Source organism: Monodon monoceros, unplaced genomic scaffold (genome assembly GCF_005190385.1).
Source record: "Monodon monoceros isolate NGI ecotype Baffin Bay Population unplaced genomic scaffold, NGI_Narwhal_1 Super_Scaffold_14, whole genome shotgun sequence".
Classification (NCBI taxonomy): domain Eukaryota; kingdom Metazoa; phylum Chordata; class Mammalia; order Artiodactyla; family Monodontidae; genus Monodon; species Monodon monoceros.
Genome location: NW_021703770.1, coordinates 34442211 through 34464017, shown reverse-complemented (window position 1 = coordinate 34464017; position 21807 = coordinate 34442211). Strand labels below are relative to the sequence as shown.

The following is a 21807-nucleotide window of genomic DNA, read 5'->3' as shown; positions in this document are numbered from 1 at the left end:
CCACGATGCTTAGGTCCCTTGGTGTAGTACAGTTGGCCCTCTGTATCCTCGGGTTCCAGATCAACAGAGGGCTGACTGTAATTGCTATGTTAGATGTATTTACAGGAGTATATGAAAACATAAAAGGAAACATTCTCATGATCAGGTGAGGATGGGTGTTAGAAGGAGGAATTGACAATTGAGCTGAGCGTCATAAAAGTAAGCCAGACAAGGAAGGTTGTTCTAGACTAAACTGTGAGCAGAGGCAAAGACGATGGAGTAACTTGGCAAGAAAGGGACCTTCAGTGTTTCCAGGCTAGAGCCAAGTGTTCTTATAGAGACTGGTAGAAATTGAAAACCAATTCATAAAAGATTTTATTTGTAATGGTAAGTGTTTGAGACTTTATCCCAAAGGGTACAGAGGAAGTATAGGAAACTAATACAAATAGACTTGGATTTTAGAAAGTTTAACAAAATATGGAGTATGAGTAATGGAGAAGTTAAGACGAATGGCAGGGACAATTTGAGAAAAATTTAGTTGTAAATTTTTTTTCTTACTGAGATATAATTGACATATAACGGTATATTAATTTCAGGTAGCAACATAACAATCCAATATTTGTATATATTGCAGAATCACCACTATAAGTCTAGTTAACATCCATCACCACACATAGTTAAATAATTTTTTCCCTTGTGACGAGAAAATATTTACTCTCCTAGTAACTTGCAGATATACAATACATATTATTAACAATAGTCATCATATCGTACACTACGTTTTATGACTGGAAGTTAGTACTTTGCCTTTACCCATTACACACACCCCTCCCCCAATCCCCCTGTCTCTGGCAAACACCCTCTCTTCTCTGTATGTAGAATTTGATGTTTTGGGTTTTTTGGGTTTTGTTTTGTTTAGATTCCACATATAAATGTGGTATTTGTCTTTCTTTGTCTGACTTAGCAGAATGGCCTCAAGGTCCATCCATGTTGTCACAAATAGCAAGATTTTCTTATTTTTTAGGGCTGAATAATATTTCATTGTATTATAAATTTTTCATTGGTTATTTTATAAGTGATGCAGTTATCTCCAGTACACCATAGATATCCCTGAATGTCAGGTAGCGTTCTAGCAGCTTAAGTAAATTATACATTTGTTTGATTGATACAAGTACCTTCAAATATTTTGATTTTTTATTTTATTTTTATTATATTGTTTCATAAGTATTTTTAAGTTAAATATAAATATATATATTTCTCTAAGTTCAAAACTAGTAGTTTCATTTAAAAGATAAACAAATAAATACCCATAATCCTAATCATTCAGTTACAAATAATATTGGGATAAATATCTTCATATTTGCATTTTTCTTTAATTATTAACTTAGAATATATTTTTAGAAGTGTAACTAGTAACTTTAGGCATGTGGTTTAGCATATTTTAAGGCCTTTGTAATATTTCCAGTTTGCTTCCAGAATTGGTGTACAGTTTATATTTTCGTCAGCACTTTATAGTATTACTATTTTGCTACAGTTCAGCATATCTCAAAAATATGCTTTAAAAATGCCTTTAATCTACTATTTCAGTTCTACATTTTCTCCAACATGGAAAATTGAGAGTATAGTTGAACCCTATGACCTTATTGCCCAGTTTCAACACCTATCAACCCATAACTAATCATCTTCACTTTTAAAATCTGTTGTGTGAAAAAAGGCTAGTATTCAGTAGTGGTGGAAATGTAGAAAATGGATGGACTCGTATATTACTGTTGTGAGTGAAAATTAATAAATTTGTCAGTGTCTAATAAAATTACACATGACCGTAGCCTATGACCCCAAAATTCCACTTTTTGATAGAGCTGTGTTCTTACAATGACATTCATATGAGCCTAAGGAGTCATGTATAAGCCTGTCCTTGCAGAATTCTTTGCAATGGTGTAAAACTGGAGACAACCTAAATGACTGTCTCTAACGAAGCAGATAAATAAAGCATGGCACGTTAACATGATGTATTATTTTTTTGTTAAAAATTATTCAATAGGTTTTAGTATGGAAGTCTCAAAATTCTATTTAATGCAAAAATCAATTTCCCAAGGACATATGCAATATGAGAGTACTTATATTTTTCCCAAACCACCCTGCATATATTACATATTATATATTATCTATTATATATCACATATTATATATAGTATATGTTATATATAAACTATATATATGGTGTGTAAGTAAATATGGGTGTAAAAAATTAAAGGATTGTATCAATATCATAATAGTGATTGACTCTGGGAGGAATGGGCCGTTAGCAATCAGAGGGGATTTTAGCTTTATCTGTAATATTTTACTTTTCTCCTTAAAAAAAGCAAATATGATAAATTGTTAATTGCCAGTAATTATTGGTTATAATGAAAATATGGATGTTCTTTTATTCTTCATAATTTCCTATATTTTTACATTTATTAAATTAATAATAAAGGAAAATTTTATAGGAAGAGGGACAAAAGGCTTTTTAGGTATTTGGGGACCACGGGATATTGATGGGGCAACAATAGGACAGATATGGGACTAGGGTACAATGGAAATTTGGGGGGAATATCCCGTACCAGAAGGCAGAAGAATGTAAGCAGAGCAACAGGCGGTTGCTAAAAATAAATGCTCCTTCTTTTGATATTTTTGACTGGGGTATTCATATTTCCAAAAAAGCACCAGGGAAGCCCTAGAAAGGGTTTTTATTTGGCCTTTTACTGTATTTTTACCGATGTGAAAATGCACCCAGAGTCTCAACCACCAAAAGAAAGATTTTTTTGTTTGTTTGTTGTTGGGTATTTCCAATATCATAGCTTCCATCAATCTCATCTTTCACCTATTGTGCATGAATTAAATATCACACTATACAGCATGGAATTTTTCTGTAATTACATATTATATATTAATTTTGGTTCTAAACTTGGTCCTAACTTCTTTGAGTGCTTCATCAGTTCCAGGTTTATAAATGATGTCCAGGAAATTCAAGGGATTATGGAATCACTAAGTGTTAGAGCACAAAGGGATTTTCTAGTAGACATCTCCACCCCCTTGTTTTATATATGAGCAAGTTTAAATTAGACTCAGCATTTCTTATCTAGCTCTTAAATATTATTTCCTATTTAGATTTGTAAAAATATTATCAGTTTGACTAAATACTTAACATGAAAGCAGATATTCTTCATTGTGGTGTTTCCCACAATATATTTAATCTTTCATTTTCTCATTATCAGTTTTCTTGTCCTTTTACTCACCCTAGGGAACAACTTGTAAAATAATTTGGCTTTTTTTCCATTATATTATATGGTTATATAATGTACCTATGTTCTCATTGAAATATTTATTCATAATTTAGATAATATTAAATAGTTACCATAAGTTGGGTGAAACTTAAAGTTGGATCTATAGAAGTGTGGATGTTGTAGTGTTGAGGGTAACATTAGACCACACTCCAGCCTAACCAACCCCCTTCAGATTCACCATCTGATGCAGCTGTATCACAGTTATCATCTGTTGTTTCCCAAGCTGCAATTTCCTCCTCAATTTGTGGCTAAAACCCAACATTTGATGATTGTTTTCCACTCAGTTCAACATTGATCTTTGATCCTGAAGAAAACTTAAAAATAACTTTTTTTTTTTGGCCAAAAATCTGACAAGATTGTATTGGGCGTCATCAGCAGTAACATCAGACTTTATTTCAGTGAATAAAGATGAAACAGCTGCTTTATTGTCCAGCTCAGCACTCATGCATTCAATATAGGATCGTAATGTTTTCCAGCTTTCTCCAACTATAGATATTTTTCTGTGCTTTCTAAATGTGCTGTGGATATCACTTTGTCAGATGCAATATAGAGATTTTCAGTAATTCTCAAAAAAATTGGATTGTCCATATTAACATGTACCTAATCAGTTTATAGAAGTACTTCCCTAAAATATCATTTTATAAGGATAACTTTTCATTTACTAGTGATCATAATTTTCAAAGTTAATTTTAGTTTTGATTTGCCTCTAACATGTTACCTTTATACTTCTTACTAAAATTTATGTTAAATTTTAATTAATTCCAAGCTCTCTTGGTTTTTGCACAGAATTCTAATTTAAAATTGAAATTGTTAAATGTTCCTGTGTGAGTGTGTGTGAGAGACAGTGACCAAGAGGGAGAGCAAGAGAGATTGACTGATTCATTGATTTAAAATAATAAAGCCCCATGTATAGCATGGAGTATGTAGTCAATTATAATATCTTTGTATGGTGACAGATGATAACTAGACATATCATGGTGATCATTTTGTAATGTACAGAAATATCAAATCACTGTGTCATGCACTTGGAACTCACATAAAGATGTACCTCAATTATACCTCAATTGAAAACAAGATATGTAGACACTGGGGGAAAATTTATCAAAATGCTAATGATGGTTATCTCTGGGGGGGTAGGGATTATGAGTGATTATTAATTAAAAATGAATAAAGCCTCAACCACAACATGTGATGGACTTTCTTCAATGATGCTGTGTTTAACCTTCTCTGCTTAAGAAATAGTAAATAATTCAGTTTTTCATTTGACTCTCTCCAGCAGCCTGTGATAGCTGTTCCTCTTGTTATGCCAATTAGCAGAAGGAAGGAGGATGAGGTGTCTGTTGGAAGTGCACCCTTGGCAAAGCAACAGTCATATCAGGCCTCTGAATATGCCAGCAGCCCTATAAAAACAAAAACAATAACAGGTATGTGTCAAGAATTCTAAAGGGTCTGTGATTTCACCCTACCTCTAAGCTAAGAAGTTATCCAGGCCATAATTTCATGAATGCTGCCCAGAGACACAAGAATCCTGGAATGGAGACAAAGGACTTTATTATCTATAGCATTAGCAGTTACCGAAGTATTAGCATTTTTTTGTGTCCCTGCACTAAGCCTAATTCCTACAGGATGGCACGAAGAGGGCCAAGTGATACCTGTATACAGTGGATTATATTACAGGAGAGGAACCTGAACTTTATAATGGGTAGAAATTATGCCTGCCATTTTCTCTAGTGGGAGGCCCTATGTGTACCTTACAAGACTGTACGCAAACCTGCTCTTTGTTCAGGAGGAAGACAATATCTTTGTCTTCTGAGGCTGTACACTGTACAGATATCCTTGAAAATAACATTGGAAACAAAGGCATTGACTGCCTCTACTTGTAAGACAGGCAAAAACACAAGAGACCCATGGAAAATCATCTCCCAATAATATCATTATGTTCCTTCTTAAAGTAAATTCTTGCAATCCACCCTACATCTCAGTCTTCTTTCCTTCCCCCTTCTATTTGTTACCTAGATCACCTATGCAAATATAAAACATATTCTTACATAAAACAATTTCTTTTATTTCCTTTTGTGTAATTGAAAACCCACTTTTTTATTGTTTTATTTATTAAAAAAATTTTTTTAACATCTTTATTGGAGTATAATTGCTTTACAATGGTGTGTTAGTTTCTGCTTTATAACAAAGTGAATCAGTTATACATATGCATATGTCCCCATATCTCTTCCCTCTTTTATCTCCCTCCCTCCCGCCCTCCCTATCCCACCCCTCTAGGTGGTCACAAAGCACCTAGCTGATCTCCCTGTGCTATGCGGCCGCTTCCCACTAGCTATCTATTTTACGTTTGGTAGTGTATATATGTCCATGCCACTCTCTCACTTTGTCACAGCTTACCCTTCTCCCTCCCCATATCCTTAAGTCCATTCTCTAGTAGGTCTGTGTCTTTATTCCTGTCTTGCCCTTAGGTTCTTCATGACCATTTTTTTTTCTTAGATTCCATATATATGTGTTAGCGTATGGTATTTGTTTTTCTCTTTCTGACTTACTTCACTCCGTATGACAGACTCTAGATCCATCCACCTCACTACAAATAACAATTTCGTTTCCTTTTATGACTGAGTAATATTCCATTGTATATATGTGCCACATCTTCTTTATCCATTTATCTGTTGATGGACTAAGATCAGGAACAAGACAAGGTTGCCCACTCTCACCACTGTTATTCAACATAGTTTTGGAAGTTTTAGCCACAGCAGTCAGAGAAGAAAAAGAAATAAAAGGAATCCAAATCGGAAAAGAAGTTATGATTTCATTTTAAGTAGTGTTTTAAATTTCTAATGTTTTCCCTTAGATATTTCCCTTAGATATTCCAGATTCCCTTAGATATTCAGATTTATTCCATATAACTCATATATCCCCAACCATATTAAAAAAGGTTTTATATTTTCAGTAACTCGAAAACACTTACTGAATATCTATAATGGGCAAGACTCTGTTGTAAGTAATTTTGAGGGTAGGAATATTAATAAGACATGATCCCTGCCCTTAAGGAATTTAAAATATGATCATATACACAAGGAAGTTCAAGCTGACATTTGTGGTTTAGAAGAAAAGTTAGTTTCCTTACCATATTTAAAAACAACAGCAGTAAAAATGCTAACATACATTTTTGTGGAGTTTTATACATAACTATTATTCTGTGTTCTATTACTTTTCTTAAAATAGGATGTTATGTTTATTTTGTGGAATCATTAGACTTCCACCTGTCAGTATCCACAAGCCTTTTGATATGTTGAGATTTTCTTTACCAATTGATAAAAATGCTTTTGCTTATTTTTTGTATTATAGGAGGATGATCTGTAACTTGTATTGATTTTCTAATATAAAATTAGATATTTCCTTTCAATACCATGCTAGGTTTCAGACTTTAGATCTCTTGAACTGGTAGGTTACATAATGGTTTATAAATATCACCTCTTAATAAGATAAAAAAAATGTCCACTAAGTATCAATTGATAAAAATAAGTTTAATTTTATAGGAATATTAACCACATATTCTGACCTCCTGCTTTACTATTTAGTCCAGTTTTTTAAATCACACTTGATAATTGATGTAAAGTAATTGTTAAGGGCGACTAAAGATGACAGAAAATACTTATGATTTAAATGAAATTACATGACAGAACTATGTAGAAAATATCATAGATTTTAGAATGCATTTGCTATGCATGGAGAAGTTTCATAGATAAATTCACATCTCGTATTGGTTACCTATCAATTCATGAATGATATCAGTTAATATCTGAGATTTATTTTGCTTTCATATACTTTCCCACTTAATTATAAGAAATTAATATTTTATTTTGAATAAATTAAGAAAAACCCCAAACATAATTTCTCATCAGTAATTATTACTTTATAATCTAAAAACATAAACACATTCTTTTTTAAAAATTTTATTTATTTAGTCTTTAAATTTTATTGGAGTATAGTTGATTTAAAATGTTATATTATTTTCAGGTGTACAGCATAGTGATTCAGTTATACATATACATATATTCATTCTTTTTAAGATTATTTTCCCATATAGGTTATTACAGAATGTTGAGTACAGTTCCCTGTCCTATACAGTAGGTCCTTGTTGGTTATCTATTTTATATATACGTGTGTGTGTGTGTGTGTGTGTGTGTGTGTGTGTGTGTTTGTGTGTGTTAATCCCAAGCTCCTAATTTATCCCTCCCCCCCACATTTCCCCTTTGGTAATCATAAGTTTGTTTTTGAAATCTGTGAGTCTGTTTCTGTTTTGTAAATAAGTTCATTTATATCATTTTTCAAAATTAGATTCCACATATGAGTGATATCATATGATATTTGTCTTTGTCTGACTTACTTCACTCAGTATGATAATCTCCAGGTCCATCCATGTTGCTGCAAATGGCATTATTTTGTTCTTTTTTATGGCTAATATTCCATTTTAAATATGTACCACATCTTTATCCATTCCTCTATTGATGGACATTTAGGTTGTTTTCATGTCTTGTCTATTGTAAATAGTGCTGCAATGAACATTGGGGTGCATGTATCTTTCCGAATTATGGTTTTCTCTGGATACATGCCCAGGAGTGGGATTGCTGGATCATATGGTATCACCTCACACTGGTCAGAATGGCCACCATGAAAAAGTCTACAAACAATAAATGCTGGAGAGGGTGTGGAGATAGGCGAACCCTGCTACACTGTTGGTGGGAATGTAAATTGGTACAGCCACTATGTAGAACAGTATGGAGGTTCCTTAAAAAACTAAAAATAGAAGTAACATAGGATCCAGCAAATAACACATTATTCTTTATTTCAAATTACAAATGTGAACTGTGGTTCTTTGCATCTGAGTTGTGGATATTTGCTTTTTCTGTCTTTAGTGTTTCCCCATCTCTAGAACCCTTAGGTTATATATCCTGTAGGTATTTTCCTTATAGGTGAGGATGTCTATGTATCACCAAATATTTACTCAAGCAAGCATAACAATGAACAGTTATCAAATTGATGCCTGTGCTTGCTTGTTTTTGGACTGTGGGCATTTGTAGAAAGTAAAAATCCCTGGGTATAACATTTCTACTTTCTGACCAATGTATCTTTGCCCCTTGGATGCCACCATTTTCACTTCTTTGGAAAGCTTGTTGGTACTGTTCTCTCTTTTGAGAATGCTCTGTACAAATCATTTTCTTTATTTAGAATTATGTTTCAAAATTTTCTGTTTTATATTTAATTAGAGTATACAGTTCCTGTTTTGGTTTTAAGGTAAAAATACTTTATGAGTCCTTTGAATTTGTATCTACTTCTAAATGTGGTTATCACTATTTTAATTATTACTTACATTGTATCATAAGCTATAATGAATTTGGTAAGGTATTCATAGCCTTTTACAAACCTTTTTTCTTGTTGTTTTTGTTTTACTTTTACCATCTTAACCTTTTTAAGTGTACAGTTCAGTTGTGTTAAGTATACAGATGGTCCCCAGCTCATCATGGTTTGACTTACAGATTTTCGACTTTATGATGGTGTGAAGGCAATATGCATTCAGTAGAAGCCATACTTCGAATATGAATTTTGATCTTTTCCCAGGCTAGCGATATGAGGTGGGATTCTCTGGTGATGCTGGGCAGGGGCAGTGAGCCACAGCTTTCAGTCAGCCATGCAACCATGAGGGTGAACAACCGAAACACTCACAACCATACGACTATTTTGTTTTTTACTCTCAGTACAGTATTCAGTAAGTTACATGAGTTATTCAATTATATAGTATAAAATAGGCTTTGTGTTTGATAATTTTGCCCACCTGTAGGCTAATGTAAGTGTTCTGAGCACATTTAAGGTAGGTTAGGCTAAGCTCTGAAGTTCAGTAGGTTAGGTGTATTAAATGCATTTTCAACTTAAGATATTTTCACTTTATGATGGGTTTATCAGGACATAACCCATTGTAAGTTGAGGAGGATGTGTATTCACATTGTTGTGAAATGCACGTTTTAATTTTTTAACTGAATTTTACAAGTGGAGAAATGTGTTAATTTATGCTTGAATTCTTATTAAAATAATTTTCATTTTTACATTCTCAACCTAAGGTCCAAAGTTGGTCTTAAGTTCATCCCCAAGTTATATAGTAGTATTGGCACATGAAGACTGAGGCTTGGTGATATTGCACTGGGCTTGATTTTGCTTTTTAATTATTCATCAAGAAGCAGACATTCTCTTCCAATCTCAATTAACCAATCTTAAGTAGCTGGCTGCAGGGGGAACATGTGCTTGATGGCTGGAAATGTGTTGACAGCAGAACAGCACTGTTTCAGTGATATAGGCACGTAGGGCATGCCAAGCCAGAATAAAAGCATGTTTCACATGAAGATAATGTATTATCACAAAATTCTAAATGATCTTCTAGAGAATCTGTATATCCTTCAAAACAAGGAAACCACTAAAAACTATGACATCTGTTTACCCTATGTTTTGGAAATGTTATGAACATTAAATTGGAACTCTTGATGAAAATGTCTGTAATGGAGATGAAAACTTTAAAAAGCAGGATCCTTCATAAATGATAGCTCTTTAAAAAATACTAGCCATTTTTATCTTACATGTTTATATATTACCTCTTAAGTCTAAAGCACTGTAAGTACATAGTTAAAATAATAGAAGGCCTTTTAATTTGACTCCTTAAATAATACCAAGATAATAGTAAATGAAGACCTGATAATTGATGTAAATTTTAGTAGATAATGCCACAAATTAAACGTATAAAACTTTAGCTTCTGACTGTGATGGAGGAACAGGAACTAGATTTATATTCCTGTTGTAAATAACTAATAAACTGGTCAAAATAAATGGGAGAACAAAAAAAGTTTCTAGACATCGGACAGTAGGCAGTGCAGTACTGTGATCCCTCGTTAAAGGGAAGCAAATGAGTTGAGCCCTAGGATTATCCTGGCTTTTTGGCTGAAGGCACATTCCAGACCACAGAGCAGGGTGGGATGTATCAAGCTGAACTCAGCTGTCTTGCTGAATTGAGGTTTAGGGAAGCAAAGGGATTGAAGTATAAGGAAGCAGAGATGACTGGAAATTATGGGACAGAGTTTCAGAGAGAGAAAGCTATGCAGCAAAAGAGCTTCAGAGATCAGTGATAGATTTCTCCTTGAGTTTTTGCTGAATAGTAAGCTGTGCCTGAATAGGATGAGACTCCACAAAGTTGGGCAAAGGATGACCAAGGACCTATGGTCTGAATGATTCCCAGAGCTCACACATGGCGAAAAGGCATTCAGGTTCCCACTGTGCTTAGTTCACAATTCCAACTGACCATTCGGGACACTCAGTGAAGACCCCAAAAAGATGACACCTCAGTATTGGAGCTAAACTTTCCATAGAGTAAAGCCTACCTAGACTCACCTTAAACACACTTTAAAAAAGCCTCTGAAGAAACCAGAACAGTGAGTGAGTTTACTGCTGGCCAAATGAAGCTCAGTGCTATTAAGAGGAATACAACAAGATCCAGATACGTAACAACTTAGAAGTCACAGTGTCAAGCATCCAACCCAAAACTATTAGAGATGCAAAGAAGCAGGCAACTTTGACAAGGAGGAAAACTAGCAATAGGAATAAACTGAGAAATGACAGATGATAGCATTAGCAGGTATATTAAATACTTGTGCATTAAAACAGGTGCTATAACTTCAGATGTTTGAGGAAAGATGAATACAATTTGGAGAGAAATAGAAGATATAAAAAGGAACCGTGCCCAACTCTAGAGATGAAAAATATAATATCTGATATCAGAAACTCACTGGGTGGAATTTGCAGTAAAGTAGACATTGCAGAAGAAGAAATAATAAACTTGAAGACATAGCAATAGAAACTTGCCAAATTGGAGCACAAAAAGAATAAAGGGGAAAAAATGTACAGAGCTTTAGTGAACTGTCAGATGATAATTAAGTTAGTCACAGTAGATCTCACTAAAAGTTCATGTTTGACTAGATACTTGAAGCAGGTGAGGGAGTGAGGCATGTAGATACCTGTAGAAAACTCATGTGTGATTATATGTATCTCTAGGAAATTGGACATACATATAATCCCACATACCCCTTCACTTAATAATTAAGGAGACTGAGTCTTTAAGAGGTCAACTTACCCAAGGTTAGAAAAAAAAAATATATATATATATTTTTGCCATACGTGGGCCTTTCACTGTTGTGGCCTCTCCCGTTGCGGAGCAACAGGCTCCGGACGCGCAGGCTCAGCTGCCATGGCTCATGGGCCCAGCCGCTCCGCGGCATGTGGGATCTTCCCGGACCAGGGCACAAACCCGTGTCCCCTGCATCGGCAGGCGGACTCTCAACCACTGCGCCACCAGGGAAGCCCCAGTTAGAAAATATTTAATGGTACTTTTAAAAAATGTAATTTCTAGGTTATAGTAGTCATTTTGTGATTAGCTGCCTCTTTCATTCCTTAGTGGCATAACCAGCCCTAAAATGAGGTCTATGTAAAAATTCCTCTCTAAAACCTAATATATAACCAGCCAACTTCAGAGTATCTTTTTCTTTTTTTTTTTGTCAAAGGAATTGTTCTAAATTTTCATCCCAGTTCCATCGGACTAAGCTAGTTAAGAATTTTGTGTCAGAGCTACCAACGTGAATATACTGGGAAACAACTCACCTCTGTGATGAGCGTGGAGGTTCTGCCTGGCTTTAATCGGGTGTCACTTCAGTGGTTGAGTTCCTGGCATAAACTCCAAAGGGAAACACTACTCCTGACATGTTTTTCCTTCCCTGATATGTCCTTAAATATATCCTGGAGTCATTCATGCTTCCAACAAAATTAAATTAAATATTTATTATGTTTCAGATATTTAAAGTTTTTGTCCAGCATATGGAAATTCTATTTTATTTAGTTCTCAAAGAGAAATATGAAAAATCATGAAATTTGAAAAGCACTTTGTTACTTTGTTTATGTTACAGATAGTGAAAGTTTTCAGACTTCCTTTTTTTTTAAAGAATCTTTCTTTTGACAATGAACTTGGGCTATTATGTAGAATATTTCTAATTATGTTTTTTTCCTGACCTGATTTCAAAATATAGTATTTTTAAACTAAGCAATAATTTAACTGTAATTTTTAAGATTGTATTAAATTTGGCTGAAGGTATCAGAAAATCCTCAGTAACAGTGATTTAAACAAGATTGAATTTTTTTTGAAAATATGTGGAAATAATGTAATTTACCAAGGACTTGTATCCAAAATATATACGGGACTCTCAAAATTCAATAATTAGAAAACAGACAACCCATTAAAAAATTTAACAAAATTTTTGAACAAGCACTACACCAATAAAGTTATATGTATGGTAAATAAGCACAGAAAAAGATGCTCAACATCAGTAGTCACCAGGGAAATGCAAATCAAAACCGCAATGAGCTACCACTACACACCCTCCAGAACAGACAAATTTAAGAAGACTGACCATACCCAACACTGGTGAGGATATACAGCACCTAGAAGTGTCATGTACAGCTGGTAGAACTGTAACATAACAAAGTCACTTAGAAAAACAGTTTGGTAGTCTCTCAAAAAATTAAACATATATCTACTTATGATATCCTTTCAGTATTTACCTAAGAGAAATGAAAGCATGTGTCCATACAAAGACTTATACTTAAATGTTCATAGCGGCATTTTTTTTTAAAAAAACAAGATTGAATTTTATGGCTCTCATGTGAAAGCTTTGAGTAGGCATCCAGAGGTGTTAAGGTTCTCTAAGATCAGGTACTTTCTTATTCCCCATGGGTGGCCTGTGTTGCCACACTTGCCTTATGGTCCACAATGGATGCTTCAGCCATTTATCATATCTACATTTCAATGAGTGGGAAATGAGTAAAGGGGACGCTTTTATTTCTTTAAATATTGTACAGAAGTTGCACCCTTCACTTTTGCTTCACTTCTCTTGGCCAGAAATTTATCACATGATCATATGTAGCTATGCAGGGGTCTCAGGATGGTAGTCTCTATTCTTTAAGGCCACACACCTGGCCAAAACGTGTGGCTTTTAACTAAGAAAAAAGGGGAGAATAGATATTAGAGGTTATTTAGCTGTCTTTGCCACAACAACTTAAAATAGAATGTTACAAGCTGAGTTTTAGAAGAGAAATAGGAAATAAACACTTTTCTTTTAGTGGGGATACCAGAAGACATAGCTGGTAAAAGTATTTTCATGTCTGAGGTGTGGTTTGGGTTTTTCTCAATGAGAGGTAACAGGTTTGGGAGTTATCACCATATAGATTCTAGTCAGAGCCACAGAGTGCATGATCTCTCAAGGAGACCATGCACAGCAAGATCAGAAGAAAGCCCAAAATTAAATTCTGAGCAACTTTTCATTAAAGAGTAAGGAGTAGGAGCCAATGGAGAAGATTGAGAAGCTTCATTCTGAGAAGTAGGCAACAAAGGAACGTATGATATATATATATATATGACACAAATGAAAAGTTTCAAAAAGAGGGTGTCTAACTGCATGATATGCTGTAAAGTCATCAAGAAAAATGAGGCTGAAAAACTTTAATTGGCCAAGGTCAGTTGGCCAGAGGAGCTTTGGTTGTTAGGGGATGAATGGGAGTTGAGCATGTAGGGGTAGCCTCTGTATACCACGCTTTCAGGAAATTGGACCCTGGAGAAACTTGGGTATGTCAGTAGTTACAGTGAAGCAAACAGGAGAGAAGAAAAAATTAGAGCAACAGTAAAGTTTGGAATAATTTATATACTGAGATCACAGGTCAGGTAGAATGTAAGATCTTATAAACAGATATAAGATTTAACAGATAATTGCCACTTCCTCTGAGAAAGAGGTAAGAAGATAAAGTATATACCATTATATGTCAGTTTAGTTAATTTTCTCTCCACAAACAAGTATTTATGCAGGATAAGTATTGTTATCTTTGCACTGTTACAGAGAATGTAAGAGATTAGGAAATGTATAATTTTTTCAAGTCAAGCCCCTTGTTTTTCACATACAAGGAATATGTTCCTTATACGAAAACAGGACATGACATTACACTTTACCTTCAGTTTTTTTTTAATCAGTTTAGTGTATTACTCCAAGTTTGAAATTTCTTCATCGTAAAAAAAAATCATTCCATCCAAGGCAGCATAACTTGTAGGATGGTTTTAAGGAAGGAGATTTCCAAATTTTACTAGTAATATTTGCTCCTGAAGGCACTGATGTATTTTGGATTCTAACTTTTTAATAATTGTGGATTATAAGTAAAATGGGTCATACCAACATAGTTATCCATCTAAAAATGTTTAAGCAATCCTTAATTTGATTAAGCTTGAATGTTGAGCAGGTATGTTCCTAATTATAGTGTGGAAATAGTATTACTGTACAAGAAATACACTTTTGTGGATTTATGTATATTAGAAGTTGCTCACTTTAATCATGTAGCTTAGCATAAAATTCCATTCCTTTGTGATTAATTAGATATTTAGTTTCATTGGAAAATATTAAAGCATGAGAGTACACACTAATGCATAATATGTAATTGATTTTATTCTCTCAGGAGTAAAATACGGTTTAAAAAACATTTTCCCTTTATGGAATAGAGAAAGGTTTAAAATGCATTGAAGGGGACTTTCATGATGGCAGAGGAGTAAGACGTAGAGATAACCTTCCTCCCCACAACTACATCCGAAATACATCTACATGTAAAACAACTCCTAAGAACACCTACTGAACGCTGGCAGAAGATCTCAGACTTCCCCAAAAGCAAGAAACTCCCCACGTACCTGGGAAGGGCAAAAGAAAAAAGAAAAAAAAAGAGACAAAAGAATAGGGATGGGACATGCACCTCAGAGGGAGCTGTGAAGGAGGAAAAGTTTCCACACACTAGGAGGCCCCTTCACTGGTGGAGATGGGGAGGTGGGAGGGAGGGAAGCTTCGGAGCATGGAGGACAGCTCAGCAACAGGGGTGCAGAGGGCAAAGCGGTGAGATTCCCACACAGAGGATCAGAGCCAACCAGCACTTACCAGCGTGAGAGGGTTGTCTGCTCACCTGCCGTGGCTCGGGCTTCGGTGGTCGGATCCCAGGGAGCGGACTGGCGTTGGCTGCATGAACACAGCCTGAAGGGGGCTAGTGCCCCACAGCTAGCTGGGAGGGAGTCCGGGAAAAAGTCTGGAACTGCCTAAGAGGCAAGAGACCATCGTTTCGGGGTGCGCGAGGAGAGGGGATTCAGAGCACTGCCTAAACAAGCTCTAGAGACCGTGTGAGCTGCGGCTGTCAGTGCGGACCCCAGAGATGGGCATGAGATGCTAAGGCTGCTGCTGCAGCCACCAAGAAGCTTGTGTGCAAGCACAGTCACTGTCCACACCTCCCCGTCTGGGAGACTGTGCAGCCTGCCACTGCCAGGATCCCGTGATACAAGGACAACTTCCCTGGGAGAACACATGGTGTGCCTCAGGCTGTTGCAACATCATGCCGACCTCTGCCTCCGCAGGCTCGCCCCACATTCCGTACCCCTCCCTCCCCCCAGACTGAGTGACTCAGAGCACCCTAATCAGTCTCTCCTTTAACCCCCTCCTGTCTGGGCGAAGAACAGATGCCAGAGGACGACGTACGCACAGAGGCAGGACCAAATCCAAAGGTGAACCCCAGGAACTGTGCAAACAAAGAAGAGAAAGGGAAATTTCTCCAAGCAGCCTCAAGAGCAGCGGGTTAAATCTCCACAATCAACTTGATGTACCTGCATCTGTGGAATACCTGAATAGACAACGAATCATCCCAAAATTGAGGCAGTGGACTTTGGAGCAACTGTAGACTTCGGGTTTGCTTTCTGCATCTAATTCGTTTCTGGTTTTATACTTATCTTAATTTAGTATTTAGATCTTATTATCATTGGTAGATTTGTTTATTGATTTGGTTGTTCTCTTTCTTTGTGTGATTTTGTCTGTATAGCTTTGCTTTTACCATTTGTCCTAGGGTTCTGTCAGTCGTGTTTTGTTTTTTTTTTAAGTATAGTTTTTAGTGCTTGTTATCATTGGTGGATTTGTTTTTTTGGTTTGGTTGTGCTATTCTTTCTTTCTTTTTATATTTTTAATTTTTTTATTTTTAATATTTATTTTATATTTTAATAACTTTATTTAATTTCCTTCCTTTTTTTTTTCTCCCTTTCCTTCTAAGCCATGTGGATGACAGGGTCTTAGTGCTCTGGCTGGGTGTCAGGCCTGAGCCTCTGAGGTGGGAGAGCAGAGTTCAGGACACCGGTCCACCAGAAACCTCCCCCCTCCATGTAATATCAAACGGCAAAAGCTCTCCCAGAGCTCTCCATCTCAACGCTAAGACCCAGCTCCACTCAGCAACCAACAAGCTACAGTACTGGACACCCTATGCCAAACAATTAGCGAGACAGGAACACAAACCCACCTATTAGAAGAGAGGCTGCCTAAAATCATACTAAGTTCACAGACACCCCAAAACACACCACCAGATGTGGTCCTGCCCACCAGAAATACAAGATCCAGCCTCATCCACCAGAACACAGGTACCAGTCCCCTCCACTAGGAAGCCCCCATAACCCACTGAACCAAACTTACCCACTGGGGCCGGACACCAAAAACAGCAGGAACCACGAATCTGCAGACTGGGAAAAGGAGACCCCAAACACAGTAAGTTAAGCAAAATGACAACACACAGAAACACACAGCAGATGAAGGAGCAAGGTAAAAAGCCCACAGGATCAAACAAATGAAGAGGAAATAGGCAGTCGACCTGAAAAAGAATTCAGAGTAATGATAGTAAAGATGATCCAAAATCTTGAAAATAGAATGGAGAAAATACAAGAAACGATTAACAAAGACCTAGAAGAACTAAAGAGCAAACAAACAATGATGAACAACACAAGAAATGAAATTTAAAATTCTCTGGAAGGAATCAATAGCAGAATAACTGAGGCAGAAGAACAGATAAGTGACCTGGAAGACAAAATAGTGGAAATAACTACTGCAGAGCAGAATAAAGAAAAAAGAATGAAAAGAATAGAGGACCATCTGTGAGACCTCTGGGACAACATTAAATGCACCAACATTTGATTTGTAGGGGTCCCAGAAAAAGAAGAGAAAAAGAAAGGGACTGAGAAAATATTTGAAGAGATTATACTTGACAACTTATAATATGGGAAAAGAAATAGTCAATCAAGTCCAGAAAGTGCAGAGAGTCCTATACAGGATAAATCCAAGGAGAAACATGCCAAGACACATATTAATCCAACTATCAAAAATTAGATACAAAGAATAAATATTAAAAGCAGCAAGGGACATGCAACAAATAACATACAAGGGAATTCCCATAGAGTTAACAGCTGATCTTTCAGCAGAAACCCAGCAAGCCAGAAGGGAGTGGCAGGACATATTTAAAGTGATGAAAGGGAAAAAACTACAGCCAAGATTACACTACCCAGCAAGGATCTCATTCAGATTCGATGGAAAAATCAAAACCTTTACACACAAGCAAATCTAAGAGAATTCAGCACCAAAAAATCAGCTTTATAAAAAAATCCTAAAGGAATTTCTCTAGGCAGGAAACACAAGAGAAGGAAGAGACCTACAATAACAAACCCCAAACAATTAAGAAAATGATAATAGAAACATACATATCGATAATTACCTTAAATGTAAATGGATTAAATGCTCCAACCAAAACACATAGACTGGCTGAATGGATACAAAAACAAGACCCGTATATATGCTGTCTACAACAGACCCACTTCAGGCCAAGGGACACATACAGACTGAAAGTGAGGGGATGGAAAAAGATACTCCATACAAATGGAAATCAAAAGAAAGCTGGAGTAGCAATTCTCATATCAGACAAAGTAGACTTTAAAACAGACTATTACAAGAGACAAAGAAGGACACTACATAATGATCAACAGATGAATCCAGCAAGAAGATATAACAATTGTAAATATTTATATACCCAACATAGGAGCATGACATCAATACATAAGTCAAATGCTAACAGCCATAAAAGGGAAAATCGGCAGTAACAGAATAATAGTAGGGGACTTTAACACCCCATTTTCACCAATGGACAGATCATCCAAAATGAAAATAAATAAGGAAACACAAGCTTTAAATGATACATTAAACAAGCTGTACTTAATTGATATTTGTAGGATATTCCATCCAAAAACAACAGAATACACTTTCTTCTCAAGTGCTCATGGAACATTCTCCAGGATAGTTCATATCTTGGGTCACAAATCAAGCCTTGGTAAAATTAAGAAAATTGTAGTCGTATCAAGTATCTTTTCCTACCACAATGCTATGAGACTAGATATCAATTACAGGAAAAAATCTATAAAAAATACAAACACATGGAGACCAGACAATACACTACTAAATAACGAAGAGATCACTGAAGAAATCAAGAGGAAATAAAAAAAATACCTAGAAACAAATGAAATTGAAAATACAATGACTCAAAACCTATGGGATGCAGCATAAGCAGTTGTAAGAGGGAAGTTTCTAGCAATACAATCCTACCTCAAGAAAGAAGAAACATCTCTAATAAACAACCTAATCTACACCTAAAGCAGCAGTTAGAGAAGCAAGAACAAAAGCAATCAGAGAAGGAAACAGAAGGATGAACCAAAAAACCCCAATGTTAGTGAAAGGAAAGAAATCATAAAGATCAGATCAGAAATAAACGAAAAAGAAATGAAGGAAATGATAGCAAAGATCAATAAAACTAAAAGCTGGTTCTTTGAGAAGATTAGCAAAATTAATAAACCATTAGCCAGACTCATCAAGAAAAAAAGGGAGAAGACTCAATAGAATTAGAAATGAAAAGGGAGAAGTAACAACTGACACTGCAGAAATACAAAGGATCATGAGAGATTACTACAAGCAGCTATATATGCCAATAAAATGGACAAGTTGGAAGAAATGGACAAATTCTTAGAAAAGCACAACCTTCCTAGACTGAAGCAGGAAGAAATAGAAAATATAAACAGACCAAACATGAGCACTGGAATAGAGACTGTGATTCAAAATCTTCCAACAAACAAAAGCCCTGGACCAGATGGCTTCACAGGCGAATTCTATCAAACATTTAGATAAGAGCTAACACCTATCCTTCTGAAACTCTTCCAAAATATAACAGAGGGAGGAACCCTCCCCAACTCATTCTATGAGGCCACCATCACCCTGATACCAAAACCAGATAAAGATGTCACAAAGAAAGAAAACTACAGGCCAGTATCACTGATGAACATAGATGCAACAATCCACAACAAAATACTAGCAGACAGAATCCAACATCACATTAAAAGGATCATACACCATGAACAAGTGGGATTTATCCCAGGAAGGCAAGGATTCTTCACTATATGCAAATCAATGTGATAAACCATATTAACAAATTGAAGGATAAAAACCATATGATAATCTTAGTAGATGCAGAAAAAACTTTAGACAAAAGTCAACACCAATTCATGATAAAAACCCTCCAGAAAGTAGACATAGAGGGAACTTACCTCAACATGATAATGGCCATATATGACAAACCCACAGCCAACATTCTCAGTGGTGAAAAATGAAACCATTTCCACTAATATCAGGAACAAAACAAGGTTGCCCACTCTCACCACTATTATTCAACATAGTTTTGGAAGTTTTAGCCACAGTGATCAGAGAAAAAATTAAAAGGAATCCAAGTCAGAAAAAAAGAGGTAAAACTGTCACTGTTTGCAGGGGACATGATACTATACATAGGGAATCCTAAAGATGCTACCAGAAAACTCCTAGAGCTAATCAATGAATTTGGTAAAGTAGCAGGATATAAAATTAATGCACAGAAGTCTTTTGCTTTCCTATACACTAATGATGAAAAGTCTGAAAGAGAAATTAAGGAAACACACCCATTCACCATTGCAACACAAAGAATAAAGTACCCAGGATTAAACCTACTTAAGCAGACAAAAGACCTTTATGCAGAAAACTATAAGACACTGCTGAACGAAATTAAAGATGATACAAACAGGTGGAGAATATACCATGTTTTTCTATTGGAAGAATCAACATTGTGAAAATGACTATACTACCCAAAGAAATCTACAGATTCAGTGCAATCCCTATCCAACTACCAATGGCATTTTTCACAGAACTAGAACATAAAATTTCTCAATTTGTATAGAAACACAAAAGACCCCAAATAGTCAAAGCAATCTTGAGAAAGAAAAATGGTGCTGGAGCAATCAGGCTTCCTGACTTCAGGCTATACTACAAAGCTCCAGTAATCAAGAGAGTATGGTACTGGCACAAAAACAAAATATAAATTAATGGAACAGGATAGAAAGCCCAGAGATAAACCCATGCACATATGGTCACCTTATCTTTGATAAAAGAGGCAAGAATATGCAATGGAGAAAAGACAGCCTCTTCAGTAATTGGTGCTGGGAAAATTGGACAGCTACATGTAAAACAATGAAATTACAGCACTCCCTAACATGATATACAAAAAATAAACTCAAAATGGATTAAAGACCTAAACATAAGGCAGGACACTCTAAAACTCTTAGAGGAAAACTTAGGCAGAACACTCTGACATAAATCACAGCAAGATCCTTTTTGACCCACCTCCTAGAGAAATGGCAGTAAAAATAAAAACAAATGGGACCTAATGAAACGTAAAAGCTTTTGCAAAGCAAAGGAAAACATAAACAAGACGAAAAGACAACCCTCAGAATGGGAGAATATATTTGTAAATGAAGCAACTGACAAACGATTAATCTCCAAAATTTACAAGCAGCTCATGCAGCTCAATATCAAAAAAAAAAAACAACCCAATCCGAAAATGGGCAGAAGACCTAAATAGACATTTCTCCAAAGAAGATATACAGATTTCCAACACACATATGAAAGGATGCTCAACATCACTAATCATTAGAGAAATGCAAATCCAAACTCCCATGAGGTATCACTTCACAGCAGTTAGAATGGCCATCATCAAAAAATGTACAAACAATAAATACTGGAGAGGGTCTGGAGAAAAGGGAACCCTATTGCACTGTTGATGGGAATGTAAATTGAAACATCCACAATGGAGAACAGTATGGAGGTTCCTAAAAATGTAGAAATAGAACTACCATATGACCCAGCATTCCCGCTACTGAGCATATACCCTTGAGAAAACCATAATTCAGAAAGAGTCATGTACCACAGTGTTCACTGCAGCACTGTTTACAATAACCGGGACATGGAAGCAGCCTAAGTATCCATTGACAAATGAATGGTTAAAGAAGATGTGGCACATATATACAATGGAATATTACTCAGACATAAAAAGAAACGAAATTGAGTTATTTGTAGTGAGGTGGATGGACCTAGAGTGTGTCATACAGAGTGAAGTAATTCAGAAAGAGAAAAACAAATACCGTGTGGTAACACATATATATGGAATCTAAAAAAAAAAAAAA

At 35.7% G+C, this 21807-nt stretch overlaps 1 protein-coding gene across 5 annotated transcripts in view; it reads left to right on the top strand.

Moving 5' to 3' along the window:
- The window catches only part of VPS13B (vacuolar protein sorting 13 homolog B), a 778183-nt gene that overhangs the window by 307291 nt on the left and 449085 nt on the right, over positions 1-21807 (top strand). For 4 of the 5 annotated variants that reach the window (XM_029222782.1, XM_029222779.1, XM_029222778.1 and 1 more), the window contains one exon: positions 4582-4729. In XM_029222782.1, the coding sequence (XP_029078615.1) occupies positions 4582-4729 (148 nt within the window). The remainder of the gene's footprint in view (positions 1-4581; positions 4730-21807) is intronic. The other variant, XM_029222780.1, reaches the window with a different exon arrangement.